General features: G+C 41.4%; 1 protein-coding gene and 1 long non-coding RNA gene across 2 annotated transcripts in view; one reads left to right on the top strand and one right to left on the bottom strand.

The window, feature by feature from the left end:
• The window catches only part of CMTM8 (CKLF like MARVEL transmembrane domain containing 8), a 44,962-nt gene extending 35,332 nt beyond the window's left edge, over positions 1–9,630 (bottom strand). Inside the window, exon 1 of the mRNA XM_084621692.1 lies at positions 9,303–9,630. Coding sequence (XP_084477818.1) covers positions 9,303–9,470 — 168 coding nt within the window. The 5' untranslated portion in view covers positions 9,471–9,630. The remainder of the gene's footprint in view (positions 1–9,302) is intronic.
• A 94-nt stretch (positions 9,631–9,724) lies between these two features.
• Positions 9,725–25,183, top strand: LOC311517113. Its single transcript, XR_014710597.1, has 3 exons — positions 9,725–9,803; positions 20,265–20,388; positions 24,742–25,183. It is a non-coding gene; the product is annotated as an uncharacterized lncRNA (long non-coding RNA).
• The last annotated feature ends 2,116 nt before the right edge of the window (positions 25,184–27,299 follow it).

Raw genomic sequence — 27,299 nt, forward strand, 5'->3', positions numbered from 1 at the left:
AGAGGCACAATTTCTACTGCTTTATTGGAATTACAATAGGAATGAGTGTGGGAGAATCACATTGCAACGCTTTGTCCCCTATTTTTCTTATACTTTTGGATAAAGCTAAAAGAAAAAACAAAAAAAACAAAAACAGCCTGGTACCTGAATTTATGGCAGGGTTACTCCCAGCAGAGAACAACATGCTGAATAAGAATGCATGCCCACCAGCAGAGGAAGACATGCCAAGGGACAGATAAGGATAATGCTTGGTACCTTTTCAGTTCTGAAGATCTCAGAATTCCTGTGAGTAATGTGTGTTTGTTTTGAAACTTTAATCTTTAAGAAGAATCCCCTATACCAGTAGTGAGAGCTCTTGCAAGTGCTGCTTTTAACTCAACCTTTTGCTATCCACTTTGCATGTGAGTGGTGTGTGTGAATTATGACTTCAGTAGTGAAGGAGAATTCCCACAATTGCAGGGCAGGAAGGGACGTTCACCAGCAGTGCAACGCACCTGTGTGTTGGGGTCAAAGAGTTGTCTTGTGGTTAATACACAAGGCTAGGAGTCATAGGATGTGGGTTCCACTCCCAGCTTTGCCAGAGTTACATGTGATCTGAAGCAAGCAATTTAACCTGTCTGTGCCTCAGTTTCCCCAGGTGTGAAGTAGGGTAATGATGCTTCCCTACTTCACAAGGTGCTGTAAGGCTAATTCATTCATGTGTGTAAAACACTCGGAGATTTTTAATTTGGGGATGGGGGAAGAAGGAAAAATTTACAGTGATAAAGGGGAAAGGCAGTGATGGGGGGGCATGGAAGAGGAAGCACCAATAGGAAGGGAAGTCCAGGACTTTGTACTATTGTCTTAGCCCTATATTTACATAATAGCAGGGTAAGGAATCTGCATCCCTTGTGTTGTAATTTTACCAATACTGCTACCCAGTCTCTTCACTAGCAGCCTAGTTTCAGTGGTGGATTTTAAAAAAGCTCAACTCCTCCAGAAAAGCCTTCACACCACCCAGCAACAGAGCACTCCTCAACAGCCTCCGACGTCACCCTCCTCACATATAATTAAAAATTTTATTAAGATGATGTTTAAAAAAAGTGAACGGTACAGAGTTTAAGTAGAAGTTTCTGGTTATCAGGGAACAACATACAGATCATCAAGGGGTGTGAAGTTCGGTTTAAGATTGGATGGCATAAGGAATATCCCCGATTGGGGGTAAAAGGTTGATGGGTCAAAGTACAGACACTGAAATATGAGGGTATATTGCTCATATAATGGCTATGTTCAGGTGTAGAGTATAATGAGTGGATACGATGATGAGGATGGACTGATCCTCATTTGGTGAGATTTAATGTTCAGTGAGTTTATGGTTCCAGTTCATATGGTCCAATGGAAAAACGTCTCTTGGTCCCTTTCTCGTAGTCAATGCACAATGTCACTCCAACTCACCCCTCCTGGTACTGTCAGTGGCCAGTGATGTGTTTGGTGTAGATGTCCCTGGACTATCGGATGGTGTCTTGTACACCCAGCCACTGCACCATCCTTGAACTAGGGATGCAGGGGACTGGATCTACTCCACAGGAATTGCTGAGAGCCTGGGAGGGCTATAAATTACTTCTTCCCTAACAGAGTACCACACTGGTATCAGCACTCCAGAAATGAACAAGAGTCCAGCTGTCTCCTGTATACCATAGAGCCTTGTTTTATAGCTCACTCAGAAGCCCAAAAGACCCCTAATCCAGCTCTGTACTTTAATTAGAATTAAAGCATTCAAAGATTACTGCAGAGGTTTTACTGCTCATCTCTAGAATAAATGCCAGCAAGAACCATTTCAAAACTGACACTAAGAGGCATAGGAATTTTGATTAGACTCACTACCCATCCAATGACTGCATTTATGTTTATGAATATTTTTAAATGCATTTTTCTCATGACAAAGTAATAGCACAGGAGACAAATTCTACCTTAAATGTTGAGGTATTGGGAATTTCTCACATTCCTAAACTTTTGTAAAGTGTCTCCATTCATTTCAAGTTCTGTTATCTAACACGCCTCCTGTCAATCCCACTTTTGTTTCTGTTCATGCTTGGGGCACATTCCACACATCACCTTTCAAACTTTGTTTTCTTGTATTTCACCCACATAGTCCTCTTGTTCCAAGGAAATACACTGGTCTAGTCCAGGAAGCTATAGACCTTTCAGGAAATGGAGCTTTAAACAATTATGTGATCCCAAAGGAAGATGGAAACTATATGTATATATCTGCTGAAGCAGAGGTGGTTAGTGGGGTGATAGAATAACAGTCTAAAATGCAGTGAGGTCTGAAACCTGACTTCAGTGGGAGTTTTGCCTGATTAAGGAGTGCAGGACTGGGCCTAGAATTCATGCCATGCATTTTCACATTCAGTGTCTATAAAAAGAATCTCTGAAGTTATTGACTGCTGCAGAGGTAATTTGTTACACCCAGTAATAAGTGATTAATTTTAAGCATATGCATAAGTCCATCCCTATTCAGCAAAGCACTTGCTTAATTTTAAGAATGTGCTTGAGTTTCATTGACTTCACCCAAGCAGATGCACCCAGTTACTGGGGGGAAGTATTGAGAGTCCTGCCATTCCAGAAGCTGGAGGGCGGGATTCCTGCTACTCCTGGGAGAAAGGAGGGAGGCTCATGCTGCTGTCTTTGCCTCTCTGAAGGGGCATTCCAAAGATGTGCAGATAGAGCCATTGGCTTAATCAAGCCCTGATAATTCATTTATGTGATGTGCAAAGCATAGGGCCAATGAGGAGATGCTGCATTCAATAAAATGGGAGTAAAACTTTTGTTTTACACTTGCCCAAGTAAAGGCCCTCACTGAGTTGTTCCTGTCCACAGCTCTTATTATTTCATCCCTCCTAGTACTAGCTAATTCACCAGAACAGTGCTAGAATTTGGTAAGGCAGTGTGCCTTTTAGGATGAATTCTATTAAACTGAAGAGATGTTTCAGGGATGCGTGTTATAAAAATGCTTTCCCACAACTCTGGATCTTTTTGTTCTAGTACTGCGGTAAGCCTCCAGTTTTAATCAAGAGAACCAAGTACATGTGATACCAACTTAATCTGAGACTCACTATACTATCAGAAGGAGAGATGATTCATTGGGAATCTTTCTGGATTATACCCCAAAGTCAGACATCTTAAATTTGGACAGGGTAAAAAAAAATACCTAGTGACTTAATGACAAAACCATGATGTATTGCCCAGAAATGCAATCTAGAAACAAAATCCTGTATAGCTGCAGAACTGCAAGAATGATCATGTTAATGAAAAACCCAGAATAAGGATGTAGATTCATAAGAACTACATAACCCTGAAGAGTGTCGGAGTGATATATAGGTGAAAAACTGAACGATCAGCCTGGTCACAGCTAAAAAGAATGCCAACCCATTGATCCACTTGCAGTAGCACAGCAGTCTTCTAAATACTTTAAGCTGTACTTGTTTAAAATAAATATCCAGCACAAAGACTAAATGCACTAACACAATTTTTTTAAAAGAATACTGTAGCCAGCAACATGTTTCTGAGCAGCAACAACTTGGAGGAATCACTGTCATTATTCAAAGTAAATATTTGTATAACTATATGCTTAGCAACCAGAAAATTCTCCACTCCTGCAAAATGTTCCATAAGAGTTGGCTTGAAAAGCTGATTTAATACTCTGAGGGGGCACTTCTAGTCATTGTTTCACAGATCCATAAAATTCCTGAGAAGACAAACATGTCTTTCTAAGCCATCATCTTGTCTTTTCAGAGGATATTTCTGTTCTGGACAACTCTGGAAGTTGTTATTCTTGCTTCTTTGAAAATGCAACATGACACCTTGGAGGGGTTATACTAAAGGAATATCTGTCACTACCTTTTACTAGGGTACGGCTTCACTGCAGAGTGAGTCTGGGTAATCGGCAGCTGAGTTTGAGCATTAGGTATAGCTTATCTTGGGTCTGAGTACCTGTGCGAAAAAGCCACACTGAAGTTACTCTTGTCTTCGCTGTCTGTAGCCATCTGTGTGTGTTGCTAGACTTCCAGAGGGGGTGCTATCCCACAGTTCTTTGTTCTCCAATAAGCCAAGCTGCTCTATGATTCTTTCCCAGTGAATTGTGGGAGAACCCATCTGTTCTGGCCACAAATGAGAGAACTGTGGGAAGGCACTTGTCAGGGTTCCCTCCCCACTCTGAACTCTAGGGTACAGATGTGGGGACCCGCATGAAATACCCCCTAAGCTTATTTCTACCAGTTTAGGTTAAAAACTTCCCCAAGGCACAAATCCTTCCTTGTCCTTGGATGAGTATTGCTGCCACCACCAAGTGAGTTAGACAAAGATTCAGGAAAAGGACCACTTGGAATTCCTGTTTCCCCTAAATATTCCCCCAAGTCCCTTTACCCGCTTTCCTGGGGAGATTCGAGAATAATCTACCAACCAGATAGGTAAACAAGGTGAGCACAGACCAGACCCTTGGGTTTTTAGGACACTAAAAACCAAACTGTATTATAAAGAAAAAAAGTAAAAGAAGCACCTCTGTAAAATCAAGATGGAAGCTAATTTTACAAGGTAATAAGACTTAAAACACAGAGGATTCCCCCCCAGGCAAAACTTCAAAGTTACAAAAAAACCAGAGATAAACCTCTCTTAGCACAGGGAAAATTCACACGCTAAAACAAAAAAGATAATCTAACGCATTTCGTTGCTATTACTTACTATTTCTGTAAGTTTAGATTTATCATTCAGTAGGAGCTGGATTACTTGCTTGGTCTCTCTCTTTGTCTCCGGAGAGAACACACACAGAGCACAAAAACAAAGCCTCCCGCCCCAGATTTGAAAGTATCTTCTTTCACTGTTGGTCCTTCCGGTCAGGTGACAATTAGGTTAATTGAACGGATTAACCCCTTACAGGTAAGGGGATTCTGTACCTCTGGCCAAGAGGGATTTTATATTACTGAATACATAAAGGTTGTTACCCTTCCCTTTATATTTATGGCCGCACTGGAGAACTTTCATCACTGGAGGGATTTAGCCTGTGTCCAGGTTATCTGAGCTTTAGCTTATACCCTAGCAGTGCCAGCGAGCCAAGGTTTAAAGCACCACTAAACTGAGAGGAGAGGGTTGTGTGTGTGAATGGGAGGCAGAGGTTAGGGGCAATACCTAACCAACCACGTGACCTAACTCTGCAGTGAAGACATATTCCTAACTAGTACAATTTTGATATATTGTCAAGTGTGTATCCATTCTGTTTGCTAGTTGAACCTGTGGAATTCTTCCTTTACCTCACACCAGGTAAGAGATCTGTATTTTTAGAACTAGAAGTCATTAATGGTATTCTCACCATTACGCATATGTGGTTGACTGATAAATTATGCAGCAACACAGTAATAAACAGAACTTTTAGAATTCCTGATTAGGGGATTTGGATTAGTTTTAAAGTTGACTTTCAGTGAGTTTGGTATGTAGGATGAACAGGACAGGTAGAAGCTGACCGGTGATTTGGTGCCATTTTTGATATATGGATCCTGTATAAAAATAGTCATGCCCAGGCACAATGCCTTGGGAGGCATTTCTTCTTGGGAGGAGGGGAAAGAAGGGCAGGGTTTGACCAAAGTCTGGGGACAGTACTTATTTTTCACACTAAGCTCTATTTTGGTTTCAATGTCATAATCCCTATTTCAACTGGATGTCTTCTGTAAAGTTAGGGGGGAAAGCAAAAACAAATCTAGAAGAACCTCTATTTCAGTAGCTTTGACATAATTGGTGGAGTTAAGAACCAGCAGTACTAGCTGGTACAACTCAGAACTCATCTGTAGTGGTCTTTAAGTACTATTTTTCAGGCTGATGCATAATTTCTTACTGCAGCACACATGACCACAATCTTAGACCCCGATGCAGAACAGCACTTAAGCACATACCAAACATTGTTTTAAAGTTTCATATGAAGAAAGTTAGACCTGATAAGAGTGGCACTAAAATAATTTTGAAATTCTTTTCCAAAGGTCATAAATTGCTAAATTTAATGTAAGGACAAAACAGGTATCTCTAGACTCTATTTAGACAGAAAGACTATGGAAACCATTCTCAGTCTGTAAGGCTAGCAAAGACTAAGAAGCACACTCCCATCCAGAAGTCTACACAAGAGCTTGTATGTGTGGAGTGTTCAAGCAGCTAAATTGAACTATAATCTCAGTCTCAAATGGAATTCACGCCATTGTACCTATGCTAGAGATACTTCATACAGTACTTCCATGGGTTCTGTATCACACATTACGAAGGTTACAATTAACCTATTCAGATTTCTCTTATCAGAGAAAGAGAGAGTGGTCTTGAGAACCTTGTTGCAATAAGGAGTGGAAAGGCAATAAGAAGTGGAAGAAGGAATGTGGCATTTCTTTTGAATACAATTACAGTGACTATAGCTTGATTTTTTTTAATTGCCCTAATGTTGATACTGGAATGTTCCCAATATTTCAAAACTTGAATTTGTTTACATTTCAGGTACCTAAGCACTCCGGATTGTTTGACAATATCTAATAATTACAGCTCCAAGCAAGTATTTTGGTTAGTAGTAGAAGTTACTACCTAGTATGAGGAAGTAGTAGAAAGTATCTTGTAACATGATTCTTCTTTGGCTGTTTCTGCCAGAGGTCTACTAAGGATCCATACAGCACATAAGCCTGGAGTTCCATTTGGCTGGTTTGCTTTAATGATAATGGATAAGGTAATTACTCCACTGCTGGGTCAGTCTTTTGAAAGTTTATAATAGTTACATTCTCAGCCCTTGAAAGTGGATGTGGTCAAATAAGTGACCTTTCCACAAACCATCAAAGCAAAACAGTCAAGCAGAAACTTACATGGTGGATTGAAATGCTTAAAAAAATGTTTAAGATCTCTAATCATTAATTGAATTGATTTAAAAAAATTAAAAATTAATTTAACAGAGAGGAAGTGTGTCTAATCATTCAGTGCACAGGACCAACAACTAGGAACTCCCACATTCTAATCCCTGCTCTACCATCAATTTATTACTTGGCCTTAAGCAAGCAACAATCTCATTTTGACTGGCAGCTTGTATAGTAATTTACATCTGTGCAAAGTAACAACAAAAGACTAAATCATTTTTGGCTGAGCTTGCAAGATGTATCCTGCACTTGATGGTGTTCCTGTTTGGACATTTGATATTTAGATATAATGTGATAACTTTTGAACACTGCATCCAATCAATTCCAAAAGTTCAGGGAATGTTTGAGGCAAGTTCTTGACACCCTGAATGACTTATCTCCCAGAAAACAGAGAAATAATGGTGGGAGAATAGGAGCATACGCAGAACCCTTGGCATGGGTTATAATAGGGGAGAACAGGTGACCCTGGTAAAGGGGAAAATGGGGGTATGGGAGGGGAAAGCAGAATGGGGCAGAAGTGGAGGCATACACAGCACTGGCATCGAGGAGAGAGTGGGAGACTGGCATCAAGCAGAATAGGGGACACACAGGGCCTTGGTAAGGTGTGAAATGGAGGTCCCTGGTAAAAGAGTGAAGGGGGCAGAATGGGAGTGTGAACAGAGCCTCTGGGGGGCAGGGCAGAGGAGCGTGGGGTGCACACAGAACTCCTGCCATGGGGGCAGAATAGGAGACCTTTGACTGGGAAAATGAGGAACAATCAATCCTGGCATGGGGGGAAATGGGGGTGGGGGCGCACACAGAGCCCCTGACATGAAGTGGGGGTGTAGAGGTTTCCAGGGAGTCTCTGAAATTGAGGGGGATGGGAGAGTGGCATGCAGGAGCCTGGGGCAGAGGCAAATGAAGGAATATAAGGAATCGCGAGTGTGTGCAACGAGCTTGATCTACAGAAGCAACAAAGCATTAAACCCCCAGTAGAACAACTCTGCACAGGGGCAACTGCCTATACAAAGTGCAATGAAATGATTAATCAGTCCCTTATCCACCTGTAAAATAGGGATGATGTGTTACTTAGTTTAGTTTCTTATAAGGGTGTTGTGAGAGTTAATTTATTAATATTACCAATGCAGCATATAAACACGCAAAACAAAATATTTGAAAATCTGATCCTGATTGGCCAAGACGGTTTTTCCCCTGCAAAAGTTGTTGACATTACAAATGCTAAAACAGACAAAAGAACACATCCCCTGCTCTGTGTAGATGTTTATGTCATCATCAAGTTTTATGGGTCTTTACAAGACAAGAACTTGACATTTATCATTTAAAACTGCATTTACTTTGTTATCTAAATCAAGTGCTCTGTTACTGATGAGATTTCAAACAGAATATTACAAGCATTGTACTCTGAAGCACCCAAACCACTGGCCTGCCGGAGTTTTGATTGTAGTGCAGGAAATATTGCAGTTGTTGCAGACAACGAACTTGGGGGAAATGTTAGGTGGAGGCTAAAGCCATATAAAATGATCCTAAAGAGTAGATTTTGGGGACCAACCTCTCAACAGTCCCATGGTCGGTCTGTAAAATGTGTAATTTAACAAACCCTGATAGAATAGAAAATTTATTGTTTCTTGATTACTCATTTAGACCTCACCAGCTGATCTATGTGGATAGACCTACATGCGGGGGGGGGGGGGGCATAGTTGTCTGCACCTATGGATCTGTTTGCAGGGTCAGACACTAAAACATTAAAGTTCTTCTTTGGGGATTATTCAATTTTAAAGCTGGATGGAAACTGATTTACAACCTCTGATGCTGACACCACCATGATGTTACATTTCAGTAAGATACCCACAAGAGATTCTAATATAATAAATAGAATTAAAATATAGTTAATTGCAAATATGACTCAGCATTTACAAGTCTTCAATGCAGGACGTTTTAAAACATTTGGCATTACACTGAATGTCCTGCAAGGGTCTCCACCCAGGCAGCTCACTACTTTGGAAGGCTGAGCTAAAGGTGCATGGGGTGGATTGGAGCCACTCCGGAGTCACTCCACACCGGCGCTCACAACGCAGCCCAGAGTGACCTGCTACTTAACGAAATCATCAGCTCACATGTAACCCGTTACTCTGGCAACTGCGTTTCTCCCCAACAGGCAGCGGGCTCGCGAGGGGCTTTACCATTAAAAGCAAAGTCACCGCAAAGGCAGGTCCTTGTGCAAAGCCCCCGTCCCCAGGCTGCTGGAGAGAAGCCACAAAGCGTGGGAGGGAGAGGCTAGAAGTGTCCGGGAATCCTGCCCGGCTGAGAGAGACTGGGAGCCGCAGGCAGCCCCGGCGGCTCTCCCTCCCCACAAGCCAAGGGGACGCGGCGGCGGCGGGCGGGCGGGCTACTCACGATCTCGGCCAGCATGAGGATGCCGGGCGCGGTTCGCAGGAACTCCCTGTCGTAGGCGAGGGTGCTGGCGCCGGCCGGGGAGAAGCTGGCGGTGAAGGAGCTGCTGGTGCTGCTGGTGGTGGTGGTGACCGTCTGGGCGCCAGGGCGCGGCTGAGGCGGTTGCTCCATCTTCAGCCGCCGGGACCCGGGCTGGGCTGGGCTGGGCTGGGCAGGGCAGGGCAGGGCAGGGCAGCCCCCCCCCCACGGCGCGGTGCGAGCCCGGGGTGCGCAGGGCTCAGCCCGGCCTCTGGCCACGCTCAATGGGCGCCGGGAGCGGGGCGACGGCACGTGAGCGCAGAGCGAGCGCGGCTTTGTGCGGCTGCCAGCCCGGCGCGGCCCCCTGCCGAGCGGGGCGGGGCGGGGCAAGAGCGGGCGCTGGGCGCCGGGCGCCAGGCGGGACAGAGGGGAGACGCGAGCGGGCCGGGCCGAAGGGGCGAGGCAGCCCGCTGGCCCGGGGAGGAGGTGGGACCCCCCTGACTGCCCCACGGACTGTTCACTTCAAGGCTTATAACTTGGGGGGCGGGGGAGGAGATTCCGGCCCCATTGAGGACAATGGCAAACCGCCCCCTCCTCTCACGAGGGCAGGAGCTCAGCCCCGCCCGGGATGCAGTCGGCGGTGTGCTGAGGCCATGGAAACGCGCTTGCTGCCTTCGCTTGTGTAAACCCACGTTTTGGGGCGGGGTTCAGCCTGCTCCCTACGGCAACGGGAAGCGTGCGTCTCTTCCCTCCCGCGGAGACCCCCTTCCGGCGCCTGAGCTGCAAGCACGTCTGGCTGGGCTCTCCCCGCACGGGGGTCAGGCCCGGGTCAGTGGACACCACACTAGGGCAGGTGAGCCCCTCACAGCCGCAGGTAGCCACGTCTGCCAAAGCACGCGCGGGGGGCGCTTTGGAGAGGAGAAGCATTTAATCCCCGTCGTAGCTGCTGCTGCCGCCAGGTGCGAGCAAGAAAATAGAAAGTGGGGTGTGTGACAGGTTGGACGCCCCCCCCCCTTTCCAGGGTGCCACCTGAGGTGCGGGGATCCTACTGAGCCCTCCTGTCGCACCAGCCTGGGTCCCCCCCCCCCACTCTGTGCTACTGTGGCAGGCTCTCAAGCCCCTTTCCAGGACACACACAGGTAGGGGGCACACCCAGCTATAGAATCACACGGAGTCTACAACTGTGGTGGGCAACCTGCAGGCCACATGCGGCCAGTCAGGATAATCCGCTGCCGGGCCATGAGACAGTTTGTTTACATTGACTGTCCACAGGCACAGCTCTCCGCAGCTCCCAGTGGCCGTGGTTCACCGTTCCTGGCCAATGGGAGCTGCGGGAAGCAACACAGGCTGCAGGGACGTGCTGGCCACTGCTTGCTGCAGCTCCCATTGGTCGGGAACGGCGAACCGCAGCCACTGGGAGTTGCGGGCACCCATGCCTGTGGATGGTCAGTGTAAACAAACTGTCTCACGGCCTGCCAGTGGATTAGCCCACCACTGGTCTACATTCAGCTCTCTGTGGGAGGACTCAGCTAGGGGATTGCCCAGGACTCCTGTGAAAACACCCTCTAGAGAGGTTTCAGAGTAACAGCCGTGTTAGTCTGTATTCGCAAAAAGAAAAGGCGTACTTGTGGCACCTTAGAGACTAACCAATTTATTTGAGCATAAGCTTTCATGATCTTATTTATGCTCACGAAAGCTTATGCTCAAATAAATTGGTTAGTCTCTAAGGTGCCACAAGTACTCCTTTTCTTTTTACCCTCTAGAGAGTAAACCCAAAATTACACTGTCTTGCATTGTATGGAGATCTAGTGTGAACTAATTAAAATCACCCCCCTCTCTCACAAAACTGGGTGACTAAATTTCATCTGCCATTTTGTTGCCCAATGTTGATAAATGCAAAGTAATGCACATTGGAAAATATAATCCTAACTATACATATACAATGATGGGGTCTAAATTAGCTGTTACCACTCAAGAAAGAGATCTTGGAGTCATTGTGGATAGTTCTCTGAAATCATCCACTCAATGTGCAGTGGCAGTCAAAAAAACAAACAGAATGTTGGGAATCATCAAGAAAGGGATCGATAATAAGACAGAAAATATCATGTTGCCTCTATATAAATCCATGGTATGCCCCCATCTTGAGTACTGTGTGCAGATATGGTTGCCCCATCTCCAAAAAGATATATTGGAATTGGAAAAGGTTCAGAAAAGGGCAACAAAAATTATTAGGGGTATAGAACGGCTTCCATATGAGGAGAGATTAATAAGACTGGGACTTTTCAGCTTGGAAAAGGGGGGATATGATAGAGCTCTATAAAATCATGAGTGGCATAGAGAAAGTAAATAAGGAAGTGTTATTTACTCCTCATAATACAAAAATAAGCGGCCACCAAATGAAATTAATAGGTAGCAGGTTTAAAACAAACACAAGGAAGTATTTTTTCATGCAACGTACTGTCAACCTCTGGAACTCCTTGCCAGAGGGTGTTATGAAGGCCAATATTATAACGGGGTTCAAGAGGCAGCTAGATAGATTCATGGAAGAAAGGTCCATCAATGGCTATTAGCCACGCTTGGCAGGAATGGTGTCCCTAGCCTGTTTGCCAGAAGCTGGGATTGGGTGACAGGGCATGGATCACTTGATGATTACCTGTTCTGTTCATTCCCTTTGGGGCACCTGCCATTGGTCACTGTCAGACGACAGGATGCTGGGCTTCATGGACCTTTGGTCTGACCCAATATGGCTGTTCTTATGTTCTTAAGATATACACAGCTTTTTGCCTCCCCCTCCCCAGTTATGAATTGCACAAACTGGGTTTTGGAATAAATATGAAACAAGTTTATTAACTACAATAAATTTTAAGTGATTATAAGGGATAGCAAACAGAACAAAGCAGATTACTGAGCAAATAAAACAAAACACTTAATAAGCTTAATACACTAAGGAATACTGGCTACAAATAATAATTTCTCACCCTAAATGTTGTTTCAAGCAGGTTGCAGAGTTTCTTGAAGGTAAACTGCACTGCTTGCAGCTTAAATCTTCAGGGATTCCTTTTACAGGCTGTCCTTCTGACCTGGATGCAGCCCCTCCCTCCCCAGCTCAGTTTCTTTGTTTCTTCAGGTGTTTTCAGCAGTCTTCCTTCTTGGGCAGTGGAGAAGAGCCCTGATTACCTCGCTTCCCAGCCTTAAATAGGATTTATATATGGCGGGAATCTTTTCTTTCCTAGCCCACCCCCTTCCAGTGGAAAAATATGAGCTCAAGATGGGACCGTGTACCAGGTGACATGATCACATGACCTTGTAGTGTCAAAGCAGCATCCCAGGAAGCTTCTCAGGAAGGTGGAAGATTAGTATCTTCAAAGTTCTATTGTCCTTTTTAATGGCCCATCCAGGCTGATTGCCTACTGTCTGGTGGGCGTTTTTCTAGATACACACACAGTTGTAATTGTTACATAGTCAATATTCCTAATTTCAGATACAGAAATGATACATGCATACGAATTAGATAATCACATTCAGTAAACCATAACCTTTCCAATGATATCTCACATGACCCACCTTGCATAAAACATAACATAGTTATACCATATTCATATCATAACAATATTTTTAAGAAGAATATGGGGTGCAGCATCACAGGGTGTGGGAAAGGAAGTATGTGTAGAAGATTTCAGACCTCATGAGGGGTGATATTGGGATTTATCTGGATCTTCAAAACAATCAAGGGACACCTGCTTGCTCCCCCATATAGAAGATTCTGACGGGTTTTCAAGGGTGTATCTACAAAACCTATAAAAGTCAGACATCGAAAGTTATTGGAGATGGAAAATGTTAGGTCATTATGAGTCTATCTTCATGACAATACAGGACTGTTCCCTGCCATTCATTGTCTAGTGCTTGTCCAGTCTCGTTTTATGCCCCAATAATAATAATAAATAAAATAATAATAATCATAAGAAGAAATAAAAATCCAAGTCACTTAAGAGCTTCCTAAATACACCGTCCTATTCAGAAAAAGAATCAGCAGACATGTGTTACATAAGAACGGCCATACTGGGTCAGACCAAAGGTCCATCCAGCCCAGTATCCTGTCTTCCAACAGTGGCCAATCCCAGGTGCCCCAAAGGGAATGAACAGAACAGGTAATCATCAAGTGATCCATCCCCTGTTGCCCATGCCCAGCTTCTGGCAAACAGAGGCTAAGGACACCGTCACTGTCCATCCTGGCTAATAGCCATTGATGGACCTATCCTCCATGAACTTATCTAGTTCTTTTTTGAACCCTGTTATAATCTTGGCCTTCACAGTATCCTCTGGCAAAGAGTTCCACAGACTGACTGTGTGTTGTGTGGGGAAAAAAAACTTCCTTTTGTTTGTTTTTAACCTGCTACCTATTAATTTCATGTGGAGACCCCTAGTCCTTGTGTTATGAGATGGAGTAAATAACACTTCCTTATTATTCCATGTTATTTTATTTCCACTTTCAGGGATTCTCCAGTCATAGAAACATGTATAAATGGCAATTGCATTTAAAGGTTAAACACCCCCAGAAGTGTCTAACCCCCCATTCTGCACACACCCAAATTTAAAAATTAATGTTAACACCTTCCAAAAATGTAAAATGTTCTCCATAGAGCTGGTTGCCATTTTCCTTCCACTGTTTACGGATGCTGTCCTACTAACTCATGAGAAAGCCAGTGGTCTGATTTTTCAGTATCATCTTTCAGTGAAGGGTTGAATTGAAAGGGGGGGAAAAGGTGATGGTACTAGTCTAAGCTTCGCCCACAATATCAGTTCTGCCCATGTGAGCAGAGCAGATGGTGGTGGTCGCAGTAAGTTGGGTTGATGTTTAAAATAGCATTGTGTGCTACCATCTGAGTTCCTCTGGGCTCCTGGAGCTTGGCTCCCCCTCCTGCAGGCTTCAATATGCCCATTGGCTTTGCTTGGTTCCTTTCTGATTGGAGGGGGAAAAAAGTGGTGGCAACTACCAAATGCCATCCTTTGTGGCAGTCAAAATGAGATGTTGCTCATAGTGTATTGTGCAGATCTGTGATTCCTCCTCCTTTGTTACTGGAGCAATGAAATAGTTAGCACTGTTGGCATTTATATGATCATTTGGGGCATCTGACAATATTTAACAAAGATGAACAGGGCAGTGCACACCTCTCACAGCTACTGTTGCAGGCTCTCTGCAGATTCATCTGTACCTCTTTATTGCTTACATTCCATTCCCCCTTTTAATTTTTTTTAATGAAAGGTGAGATTTTTGGAGAAAAAGACAGCAACTTCAGGCAAGTGTTGGTCTGCCTTATTGTGTACCAGCCCAGTCTGAGGCCTGCTTTCAGCCAGCTTGCAAATAAAAAAAAGGGCTTTAGCTGATGGGCACTGTAACTGCTACCCAGGAGCTCTTCCTTCACAACAACACTGAAGCTGTTCTAAGATCACACTGTTGTTGTTAGTAAGGCGCCACCATAACAATGCTAACTTTCCATCCTAGAGGAATGAGTCTTTCCTTTTCAGAGCTCCCAGCCCACCAGATCTGGAAGTACAAAAACCCAACAAACAAACAACACCATGTAAGATGAAAAACTCATGCCTACAGCAGTCCTATAAACAAGACAAATTACAAATACACGTCCAATTCTTCACATGACTTTCCCTTCTTGAGAAACTGATTGTTTTCATTTAGGATTCCATTGCAGAAGAACCTGATTTGGTGGACTCAGTTTTGATACCACTAAGTTTTAGATGCCACAGAAATGGATACTACCAAATTAGGAGAGCTGCTTTGTTCTCTATCCTTTAGTTTTCACATCAGGGGACACAATTTTTCTCCATTTCATGCATCACAGCAGCAAATTCCACTGTGTTCTCAGTTTTGATGTCTATCATCCAAGCATCTCCAGGGTGCTCTGCATTTTTTACAAATAGGCAATTTTAATTATATCAAAGCAATTAGCCCATCAGGGGATAAGTTTCCTACACATGGTATATAATTTTATCTGTGAGACTCTAATTCAACAGGAACTAGATGGCTATATCCCCATGCCACATTTTGAAACTCTCCCACTGGGTGTCAGCCTGACATCCTTAACTAGCAAGATTTCCTCCAGCAAACATATATTCTAAAAATCAGTTCCAATAAAAGGACAAACACATCTAGGAAACAATTTTCACCACTTATTTTGGCAGTTCACTGCTTATTTTGGCAGTGTGATAATTTCTTAGTCCCCTGTGACTCTTGTTTTTCTTTTGCATCCCTTGCAGTGAAGAGCAAAACAGAAAAGCACTCAGAAATCATCTAAGCTGGGCTATATTTTCTTACATGGAGATAGCATCAGAAACAAAATAATTGAATGCTGCAGCTTGTCCCAAAGACAAGCTATACATCTCATGGCATGGAAAAACCTCAGACTTCTGTTCATAGGCATGTCCCTGCATGCCTTGCTGAGTCACAAGGTGTATCTGCCTAGCGGATGGTCCTTAATGGGCCATCAACCAGGCTAGGCAGAGCTGACACCAACTTGTCTGGGGTGTCACCCAGAAGCAGCATAAGTTTGAAATAGAGACAGTATAGAGCCAATATTCATAACTTTAACTACAAAAATGATACACACATATAGACAGCATAATCATAACCAGAAAACCATAACCTCTCCATAGACCCCTTGCACAACAACCTTTATACAATATTTGCTGCAAATATATAACAGTGGTCGCAACAGTGATCTATACAGTTGCAGATTGTGTCAATAACGTCACAGAGGGCACTTCCTTGAGAATGTCCTGCAAGTAGGTTCCTCCCATTTAAACTAGAAGAGGACTGTTAGATCCTGTGCCTCAAATGCTGAGGTGTAGCCTGGAGAAGTGTGCCAGTTTCTCAGGTACTCAGGTGGAATATGCTTCCGGAGGCACTGTGGGGCAACAGTTCAGTTGAAATTTTATGAATTAATTTTTTGTTGGGAAATGGTCTTTTTTTTCACAAAGAAATTGTTGGCGGTGTCAAAATGTTCCATTTTGTACAAAAATTTGGTGACATTTTCAATAAAAAAAGGTTTGAATAATGTTATTGAAATGGTCATTGACATTTTTCATTGACCAAAATGTGGTTTTCGTTAAACAAAAATTTTCAATAATTTTTTTGGGGGGAAACATGGTAATTTTTTTTTTATTTTCACAAAAATCACCCAGTGGCTTTCTACTAAAGAAGTAGACCAGCTGCTGAAAACAGATTGGTGAGGATGGGTTTAATGAGGTTGGCAGCCAGAGGGCTAGCAGAGATCTAAGAAAATGGAGAGAGCTTATGTTGAAGGAAGGAGCTATATTTATAATGGAGCATAGCCAAGTCACTGTTGTAAGGAGTGTGGATGGGGGTGAGGTGGTGCTCAGGATGAATATACTCATTGTACATCAGTGGAATTTACTGAGGATGAGATATTTGTCTGAAGAGTTTAAACTCTTAAAAGTATGTAATATAAATTAATTTTCACTTTTTCTTGATGTGATGTAGAATCTGTAAAGCATGGAGGTCCATCCACAAAAACATTGAATAAATAATTAACAACATACTTTGCTCTTCAGCCATCTGCCTGACTGTATTAAAGTTCAACCAGAATAGGACAATCTGTTACATCAGGAAAAACTGATTTCTACTAATATCAACCAGAAATACTTGATTTGTGCTTTGGTAGTTATCTAGCAATTTATGCTATAAACAAGTCCAGTGATTCTTTGGGGAAAATGACACTGGTTTGTGTAGTATGAACGGATGTTTATCATGCAAAGTCAAGATAAAAAAAAACCCCAAATCTTAAATTACAGATTTCATCATCAGAAAAATTGAATGTTTGCTCCAACAGAGAAGATGCTGTGGATGGGAAGTCTACATTTGCAGAACTGACTATTAATTTTGGGTGCCCAACTTGAGAGCCTTTAGAAGAAGGGCCTCATTTTCAGTTGCATGAGTACTCTCTATCTTCTGAAAATCAGTTTCCTTCAAAGCATTTCAGATAGGTCACCCTCAAATTAAGGTGCCTAAAATCACTAGTCAATTGAAATTTTAGTCTGAGAGACCATGGATGACAGTGAATGTTAATGAGGTTTGATTGTCAGCCTTGCAAATTACTACTCTCTTGCTGGAAAAACAAAATATAACTGAATATTATAATGTTTCTGGCTCCTCTTGCAACTAATTACTTCTAGAATGAAAGATAAGCTTCTTTCTTTACAAGGAGGATCCTTGAATTACATGGACAGAGGCCATGCAGATTCAGGGAGACATTGCAAATTATAATAAACACCCAGTCCTTTTAAAAACATATACCCTCTACATAGAGCGTATGCACCTCCATATAGAGAAAGAAAGCTCCTGTGTTGAACAGCAATATACTGAATTTCCTGAATCATCTAATCCTATTACTATGAAATTAAGTGAAACCTTTTCGCAAGAAAAACTGTGCTAAGAAAGACAAATCATTAGCCTTACAAGTTATTTATTACACTATGCATGTTAGTCTTTCACCAGCTATTCTCCCTAGTTTATAAATCTAAATCCCCATACTTCATATATGTACAATTAGTTAAATGTGTGTTCAGGTGTTTTACATAGCATACAGCTGACAGGCTCTTCTGATATCTTAGATACAATTCTGAGGGAAAGCTTCTCATCACTACTCTGGAGTATTTATATTTAGGCCTGATCCTGCAAAGACCTTTGTATGTGCTTAAATGTTTGCACTGCAGATAGCGCCATTGCAGTTAAGAAAACCACTCGCAGTGAGTGAAGTTAAGCACATGTATAATTCTTTGCAGGATTGGAGCCTTAGACCGAAACACTTTTGAGGCAGGGACCATTTTTTGTCTCGTGTGCACAATGCCAGCCACAGTGGGGCACCAGTCTCTGACTGGCTCTCCGGGCATTAATTCAATACAAATAAATAATGATAATAACCAGTAAAGATAGCTTCATACCAGGCATTTTCACTGAATACATGCATATGTATTTTCACTGAATGTACGTGTGATTATGTATTTTATACAAACATAGCATGTAATATTTACTCAGTAACTGAGTCCAACTCAAGCAGCTGGAGGAAAATACCACCTTCAATAGCTACCAATAGAATATTTCTTTCTTGATAAAGAGTGAGAGACAAAAACAGTTGAGCTGCCCCTCCTGTGATCTCATTACAGCAGCAAAAATATTGCTGTTGGATGAAGTTCATAGTCATCTTAACATTTTCCAGATTCAGTCAATGAAGAGTTTCAGTTGTGAGACTGACCGTGACATATATATGTGATATTCAATTCCTGGTATTGCTCATTTGGACTATTTCAACTGATGTCCATAAGTGTTCATAGACTGAGCAATTAACTACAACTACTGGCAATGTAGCATGTTATAAGTCTATGTCCTTCTTTGTTATTCTGGAGGAATGGGATACCCACACCAGGAGGAAAATGGTATAAATGATTTCCAAGAAGTTGAGAAAGAGGAACTAGGGCAGAAATTAAGATTAATTCTTCACCCCTTTAAATACATATATTTTAGTCAAAATGGTAGCAGCTGGACTCACTGCTGTAAAGTCATTTAAAGACTGCTAGTAGCAGCAGCCATACTGCCAGTGCTTTGGTTGATATGAAGACAGCTAATGTATCTGCTACATTATTGAAAAGAAGTTTAAGAGGTGATTTGATGATGGTCTGCAAGTACCTACACAGCGAGAAGATATCTGGTACCAAAGAGCTCTTTAATTTAGCAGTTGAAGACATAAGATCCAGTGGCCAGAAGTTGAAATTAGACAAATTTAGACTGGAAACCAGGCACATATTTTACCCCTGAGGATAATTAAACATTAGAACAACTTACCAAGGGACATGGGGGATTCTCCATCAACTAAAATCTGTAAATCAAGATTATATGTCCATTTTAAAAATATGATATTAATCACACAAATTATGGGGGGTGAAATTGGAATTAAGGATGAAATTCTATGGTCTGTATAGGTTATCATAATGTCCCTTCTTGGTTTAAAGTCTATGAATCTTGACATAATGACAGTTGGGTAAATTCAAGAGGCTCAAGAGGAATTGCAAGAGTGGGGAATCTGTGGAGACAATTTTATGACAGAGAACCATCCTCTGCATTGTGTTGCCCCTCGCTGCCTTCCATCTTGGAAGCACAAAGAAATTATAAAAAGTATGTGAGATTTTTTTCCCTGTCAGTTCTTGAAAAGGTTTTTATGTACCTGCAACCCCTTCCATCTCTCTCTTGCAATTTAACAAATAGCTCATATTTCTGTGAAAGCTATTCCTTACACAGCAATTTTTCTTTAGCATAACTTTATGGCTTGCTAACTGGCCCTTTAAGTTTTTTCATCCCCCAGAAAAATAGTATATCTTTTCTCCTTTTGGGGACTGAGCTTTCCTTGTAAATCAGGATCCAAATACCACCTTTGCTAAATGTTAACACTGAGTAATGATATCTGTTTGCACAGCACTTGTCAGAATATGATCAATAACATTTAATATGTATGAATAAAATAAAACCAAATTAAAATAACACAACACATAGGCCATCTAAAGCTCTGATAACTAACCCAGTGGATGAGGAACATGGAAATAGTATATTCAAATGGTAAACGGATATGACCTTGCAAACAGATCAGTGCAAGAATAATTCCATACACACAAAGAACAACATGACCGTATGATTTGTATTCATAAGACATTTTTGCACTTGAAAGAATGCATTAAATAAATGGGCCAAATGCATCCCTAGTTTAAGTATACATTTAACTCAAGTTTGATCAACAGCAGGGCATAAAAGTGTACTCTGATGCTTTAAAATATATAAAAAACTGATTACGTTCTTAAATTGTTTAACATTGCAAACATATATTAAAAAGCAACCTGAAAAGTTTTTGCTATCTGCCAATAAAGACTCCAGTCCTGCAAGATCAAGTGACACCTGAAGTGGTTCAAGAGGCTGAATTCTGCACCCTGATTTAAGTGTCTCATCAACTCTTGCAGGGAAAGCATGGAAACCTGAATTTGAGTCTTACAGGTAAATACAGGAGGAAATTATTTTAAAACATATAATTCATAGCTGTATATTTAAATATTTTTAGGTGTACCCAGGTATTCTGTGATTCAGTCTCCTAGCTCCATTAGGCTCCTCTGAAAATCCCAGACTTACACTGTATTGTTTGGATGTTTTAAGCCTTAAAATGTAAAACAAGAAATGGAGTACTGATGGCAAATCAATTTATGCACTGTAGGTTGTGTTTGTTGGGAATAGGAGTTTACTCAGTACAAAGACTGTCCCATTAATGACTTGTCTGACATTGGACAGATACCAACGTTAACTTTGCACAGTCAACTCATCTATCAACCCAGCTGACAATATATTGAGTTACATTATAAAAAGGTTTCCATGTTAATTTAATAAGAGTGGGAAAACAGATTGGGTGCATGTGTATCTCAAGAGAAGTGTAGGCTATTAACAGGATTAGCCAGGACTTCAAAGGAGCAATGTAAATTTACATCAGCTGAGGATCTGATTCTAAGTATAAAAGGGAAAATTCCACCCTGACTATAATGTCTGACTTAGATACATACATAAATTCTAAGGCCAGAAGGGACCATTTTCCAGCAGTGGTTACACCAGTGCCAAATACAGAGGTAAAATAATCTCTCTACTCTTCCAGGGCCAGATTCCCCTGTTTATACATCCCGGGATCGCATTTGCTGTTTTGGTCACAGAGTCACGGTGGGAGTTCATGTTCAGCTTATTATCCACCATCAACCTCAAATCTTTTTCAGTCACTGTTTCCCAGAATAGAGTCCCCCACCCTGCAAGTATGGCTTACATTCTTTGTTCCCAGATGTATACATTTAGCAGTATTAAAATACATATTGTTTGCTTGCACCCAGCTTACTGACTTGCTAGATGTGATTTAAAAAAAAAAATCAATACAAAATGTTTTTTAAAGGTTATCTATTCGAGCTGGGTGAACAATTCACAAATATAGTCAATGAATAACTTATGTGGTGAATTTTACTGTACTTCTCTGAATTCAAGATTAAACAAATAATGTTTTGTTGTTCACCTACTTCAGAAGCATTCAGTCAGACAGTCGGACTCTGAACTTTCATTCTGTGGCCAGATGCAGGTCATCCACCAAACTGCTATTCTTTTCTTATTATATTATACTATTTCTATTTTGGTGAAGTAGTAATCAGGAAGATCCTATTTCTCTGTTCATTATTCACATAGCATGAAGTAATAGGAGAAAAATCAAAATTAGAAAGAATAATTCAACAGTAGACAAATGCTTCTTTAATTAGGCCTTAAATTAGGTCTTGTATGCAAGTAACCTCCCAACCCAGAAGCCTGTTTTGGTAGTTTCTGCCTGTGTATGCAGGAATATATTGAGAGGATTATGAAGCAATATGCTAATGGGCAGGGTGAAGCAGTTTATATATTTTTTTTTAATCAGTGCTAATGTTACAAGAAAAAACACACGCTTTAATAAAGGATCCTCATGCATAACAACAGAAAGAGTCAGGATGTTTTAAGATAATCTTGTTCGAATGTCTTATCAGAAGGTGAAATATATTTAAATAAATTCTCTATAAGTTAAAACCTCCAGGAAGAAGAATGGGACAAATTTAAAGCAACAGAACCATACATGAATGAGCCAGGAAGAGGAAGGGATATGCAGAGATCCTGTGCAGGCCCTTGTGCCATGGAACTATGTTCTTCAGCATTTCTCCCCACAGGAGCACAGAATGGGAGGCTATGGGTGTGCTGGATGGGCACAGGAAGTAAAGGTGTTGCAGAGGGGAAAGCTGCAGCAGATATAGGAAGAGAACAGCAGGCCAGTGGGCTATAGCAACAGCAGTCCAGCTACTCAGATTCTTCACCACCAGCTTCTGAGTTTTGGGATGGAGGGAGAGTGGAGGATTCTATCCCCCAAACCATCACTCTGAACTATCTCCTGTGTACACCTGGCCAGCACAGGGGGATTAGGATTTCACTCTACCTCAGCAGTAAATTTCAGTTGGATGAGAACAGTATTAAGAAAACAAACTGTGCCAGAAAAAGCCATGAACTCATTATAATGAACTAACAATTCTGAACTGAAGCAGGCACAATAAACCCTCTGTTAGTTCATAAATAGCAAAACAAAAAAGAAATCTTAATGAAACACTTGAAGCTCAGCTGTTTCGTGGTATCTGCCTGCAGTATTTCAAAACATTTTTACTAATCACCTCAAACCCCACAATTAAGACTATAATGCTTTTTCAATTTAAAACTAATCTCACCAAAATTCTCTCTTTATCTTAACAAAGAATTGTGACTGGTTAGTGAAAACAGGAATCCTGTATTTAAAAGAGATAAATCAAGGGCTATCATTGTACTTTCAAGCCTAAAGTGTTAAACTTGAAAATTAAGTATTTTTGCTGTTAAAGTGAATCATAGACTCATAAGACTGGAAGGGACCTCCAGACGTCATCTAGGCCAGTCCCCTGCACTCATGGCAGGACTAAGTATTATCTAGACTATCCCTGACAGGTGTTTGTCTAACCTGCTCTTAAAAATCTCCAATTATGGAGATTCCACAACATCCCTAGGCAATTTATTCCAGTGCTTAATCACCCTGACAGCTAGAAATTTTTTCCTAATGTCCTACCTAAACCTCCCTTGCTGCAATTTAAGCCCATTGCTTCTTGTCCTATCCTTAGAGGTTCAGAAGAACAATTTCCACCCCCCTTCCTTCTAACAGTTTTTCAAGTACATAAAAGGTTGTTATGTCCCCCCTCAGTCTTCTCTTTTCCAGACTCAATCTTCCCTCATAGGTCATGTTTTCTAGACCTTTAACCATTTTTGTTGCTCTTCTCTGGACTTTCTCCAGTTTGTCCATATCTTTCCTGAAATGCGGCACCCAGAATTGGACACAATACTCCAGTAGAGGCCTAATCAGTGTGGAGTAGAACAGAAGAATTACTTCTTGTGTCTTGCTTACAACACTCTTGCTAATAACAGTATGTGTGTATAGAGCATTCTCCCATCAACTTATTATGTCTTCACCAGACTGGCTAAATCAATGCCTGCTGCATCAATCGCAGTAGCACCAATTTAGCCCATAGTGAAGACAAGCCCAAAGGAGCCAGAAATACATCAGGGAATCTGTCCCTTTTCTAAACATTCTTACCATCCAACCTTGACCAGCGGCAACAACAGCAGGAGCATCAGTGTAGATTAGGCACTAGTGGCCACTAGCATTCTAATCACCAGGTCAGACACACTGGTTTAAGTAGGTATGATTGCTGGTACACTAGGCCTCCCATTGGTGGAATAGCAACAGTGGAAAATTTTAGGGAAAGGGCTAGCATAGACAGAGGGTGTTAGGGATGAGTATTGTCCGCCAAATCACAAACACAGCGTCCTAGCTTTGACTTGAGGTCCTACCAGTAACTGACCAGATCCAACACTGGTTAGCTTTGAGCTGACAAAATCACAGTCTAATGAAGTATAGCTATAGCCAGTACATCTTACTAATATTTATCACTTGTTAACAGCAGTGTGCATGAGACAGAAAAATGCATCTTCATCCCAGGGAGTTTACAATTTTCTATGACCACCCTGTCTGGATTTGTATGCACATATTTTATTGGACTGTGACACAAAGGAAAAAAATAATCCAAAGAGTTCTGATCTCACTACATTTTTGTCTATAAAGTGTTTATGAATCCTCTCACATGCATAAATGAATGTTAACTCCACCTCCTTTGTATCTTTACCTTTGTTGGGGTAGAGCTTTGAAGAATACATATCCAGGCTAGGCTGTTATTGCAAGACAGCACATGGCACATGATCACAAACCAAAAAGAGCTAGATTCAGCCACTTTTTTGTCTACACATTTTTGTATATGTTCTTTTACTCACTTAGATTCTCTTACCGCTCCCCACTATATTCAGCAATATACTGAATTTTTTCCCCCACCCTAAAATAAATGATGTTAGTACGTGTGAAAAATGTCAGAAGTTAAAAGTCCTGTTTACTTACAGGTCAGATACAACCTGGGCAAAAGCAGTTCAACCTTCTCCACGCTGATTTGCCAACATCTCTCAAACCTTAACATACAGAGATTGCCTCTAGGGATGAGAAACATCACCGCAGGAACTCTCTGTTACTACGTGGTTGTGCAGGGCCAAGTACAATGGGGCTCTGATACTGGGGGGAGAAAAAGGAAGATGTAGATGGAAGAAGGATGCAAATCAACAGTGGGAATTCAAATTTCAGATGATCTTAGATTCTACATTGTTACCGTGCCTACCAGATGAATTAGAGACAACGTAAGAAGCCAAATGGAGATATTGATGTGCCTACCTTTTTTATTACTTGTACAGATTTAGACACTGGCAGTAAACCAGCTGCTACTCTATGGAAGGCCACAGCCTGGAGAAAAGTTCAGGCTGAAGAAACTCAACACAGAAAAAGACCAACACAGTAAAGCAAAGATTAATCGAGTTTATTGCTACCACAATCAAGCTTGAGGGTGGTGAGAAAAACAACGCGCAAAGCAGAAGAGAGTCATTATTAAAGCTGCAAAACAGAGGTGGGGCCCAGTTTTAAAATGTGGACATCCTTGTCTCTCTTTTGGACAGGAAATACAAATACAAATACATGTGATATACCTAAGTATCAATGAGAACATCCAAATATAGGGTTTACTAAAGTACCCCATATTTGAAAATTGGGCCTGCATTCGAAGACAAGATGGATCCAAAGATGGCTCCATTTATATGCATACTCTGAACTCAGTCTGTTGGAATACTTCCAATTGTGTACTATGAGATTTAAAAATAAAATGTAATAGTAAATATCGCTTAATCTTTCTTTGTAAAAGAATGGGGCTCTAACATAGGAAGTAAATTGCTCAGTGAGGAAATGAACAGGTTGCATTGGGAAACAAGGTGTTAAGAAGGACTGAGCTATGATATGAGGACTTACATATTTAGAGTCTGTACTTTATTGTTTCCCCAGTGCCTTATAAATATTATTGAATGCTTCCATAGCAAACAGTGACAGAATTATTTGTCTGAGTTAGATCTGACGTGCATTCTAGTTCCTTCCACACTTTCTAAAAATTCACTCTCTGTTTTCTGCAGCTAAACCTGTGAATTGTTTATGTTTAATAGGCATCAGACATTTGTAAACTGTTCCACAACTATTTTTAGGAGATACACTGCCAGCTTTTCATTGTGTTATGTCAGATATAGTGTTAAAGCCACCAGAATACAAAGGCACTTCAAGAAGCCATCTATCACCCAGAAAGCCCTAGGGCCATCATGATAGAGGAGGAGATCTGACATTTTTTAGTTGTTGATTTTTCTTTTGTAAAACTAAGTTTGGGGAAAAGGTAAGACAGCCCAGACAAGCTTTACCTGGATTTGATATATTTTGCTTCCATAAGAGAACGTGGGGTAGTGTAGAGCTTTGGCAGTATAGAGAGAGTGTGTGTTGAAGGCAGGGAGTTGGCATGACAATTACTTATTTCCACCTATAATAGTAGCAACACTCCCAAATAAGGTGGCGGGAAGACTGTGGGTTACTAGGAAAGAATGAAGGATGGTTCTTGAGTGGGGGTTGTGCATGGAGGCTTTGCCCCTGAAGAAATGTGAAAAACTTTAAATGAACTTTTACAATAATGCTAGCAGTTAAAGACAGGGGCCCTCATGCTAGCCTCTGTGACTACACAAAACTTGTGCACACTCACTTATGAGCTCAAACTATAGAATTTCTTGTGCAAATTATTTGCATATGTATACTATCAGGGAGGGGTTTATTGACAAACCTGTACACAGAAAAAGGACTTTATCTTAAAGATATTCTTTCACAAGCAACAGTGTGCAAAACTACCCATGTAAAAATAGCACACACAAGCACCTAGTGTGTAAAAATAGAGCCAGGTTGGAGTTGCTTTAAAGGAGAGCAGTGGAGGATTCTAAATGATTCTACAGCGATCACAGGAAATGGAAATGCCCAAGTTTAAAAAGACCAGCATGGCTAAAACCAATTAATTTAATGGGGGCTATAATGAACAGGTGATGATTGGAATCTGAAACTTATACGTCCGAACACAGGCTGTTCACGTTCAGTAACAGCTAAAATACAGGGAATCAGTGTCTTGAACAATGAATTTAGAACACACAAACACCAAAAAAAAAAAAAAAAAAAAATTCCCTTCCATAACTGTTGGTGGTTGTGGATCTTATCAGGAGGTTGTTTTAAGACATGTTTTATTCAGGACAGAAGTTATACTAAACAAACTACTACATTGAAAGAGCTGTTTATAGTAAGAATGCACAACTAAAACCAATAATTTATTCTGTTTCTAGTCATTTATGTATATAAAACACTTGAAGTACAAAGTTATATTTGTACACCACCTGTGCAGCTCAGAATGCTTTTACAATTGATTTGCACAACATTCCTCTGAAGTAGGTATTATCCCTGCTTTTAGAAATGGGCACAGAGATGTTAAAGTAAGAATTTCAAACATGCTCATGGTTGGACTAACTGTGCTCTCATTTCAGGTTTCAGAGTAACAGCCGTGTTAGTCTGTATTCGAAAAAAGAAAAGGAGTACTTGTGGCACCTTAGAGACTAACCAATTTATTTGAGCATGAGCTTTCGTGAGCTACAGCTCACTTCATCGGATGCATACCGTGGAAACTGCAGCAGACTTTATATATACACAGAGAATATGAAACAATACCTCCTCCCACCCCACTGTCCTGCTGGTAATAGCTTATCTAAAGTGATCATCAGGTGGGCCATTTCCAGCACAAATCCAGGTTTTCTCACCCTCCACCCCCCATCAGCCACACTATCAGAGGCTCGTTCACCTGCACATCCACCAATGTGATATATGCCATCATGTGCCAGCAATGCCCCTCTGCCAT

This window comes from Lepidochelys olivacea (genome assembly GCF_965140295.1).
Source record: "Lepidochelys olivacea isolate rLepOli2 genome assembly, chromosome: 2".
Taxonomy (NCBI): Eukaryota; Metazoa; Chordata; order Testudines; family Cheloniidae; genus Lepidochelys; species Lepidochelys olivacea.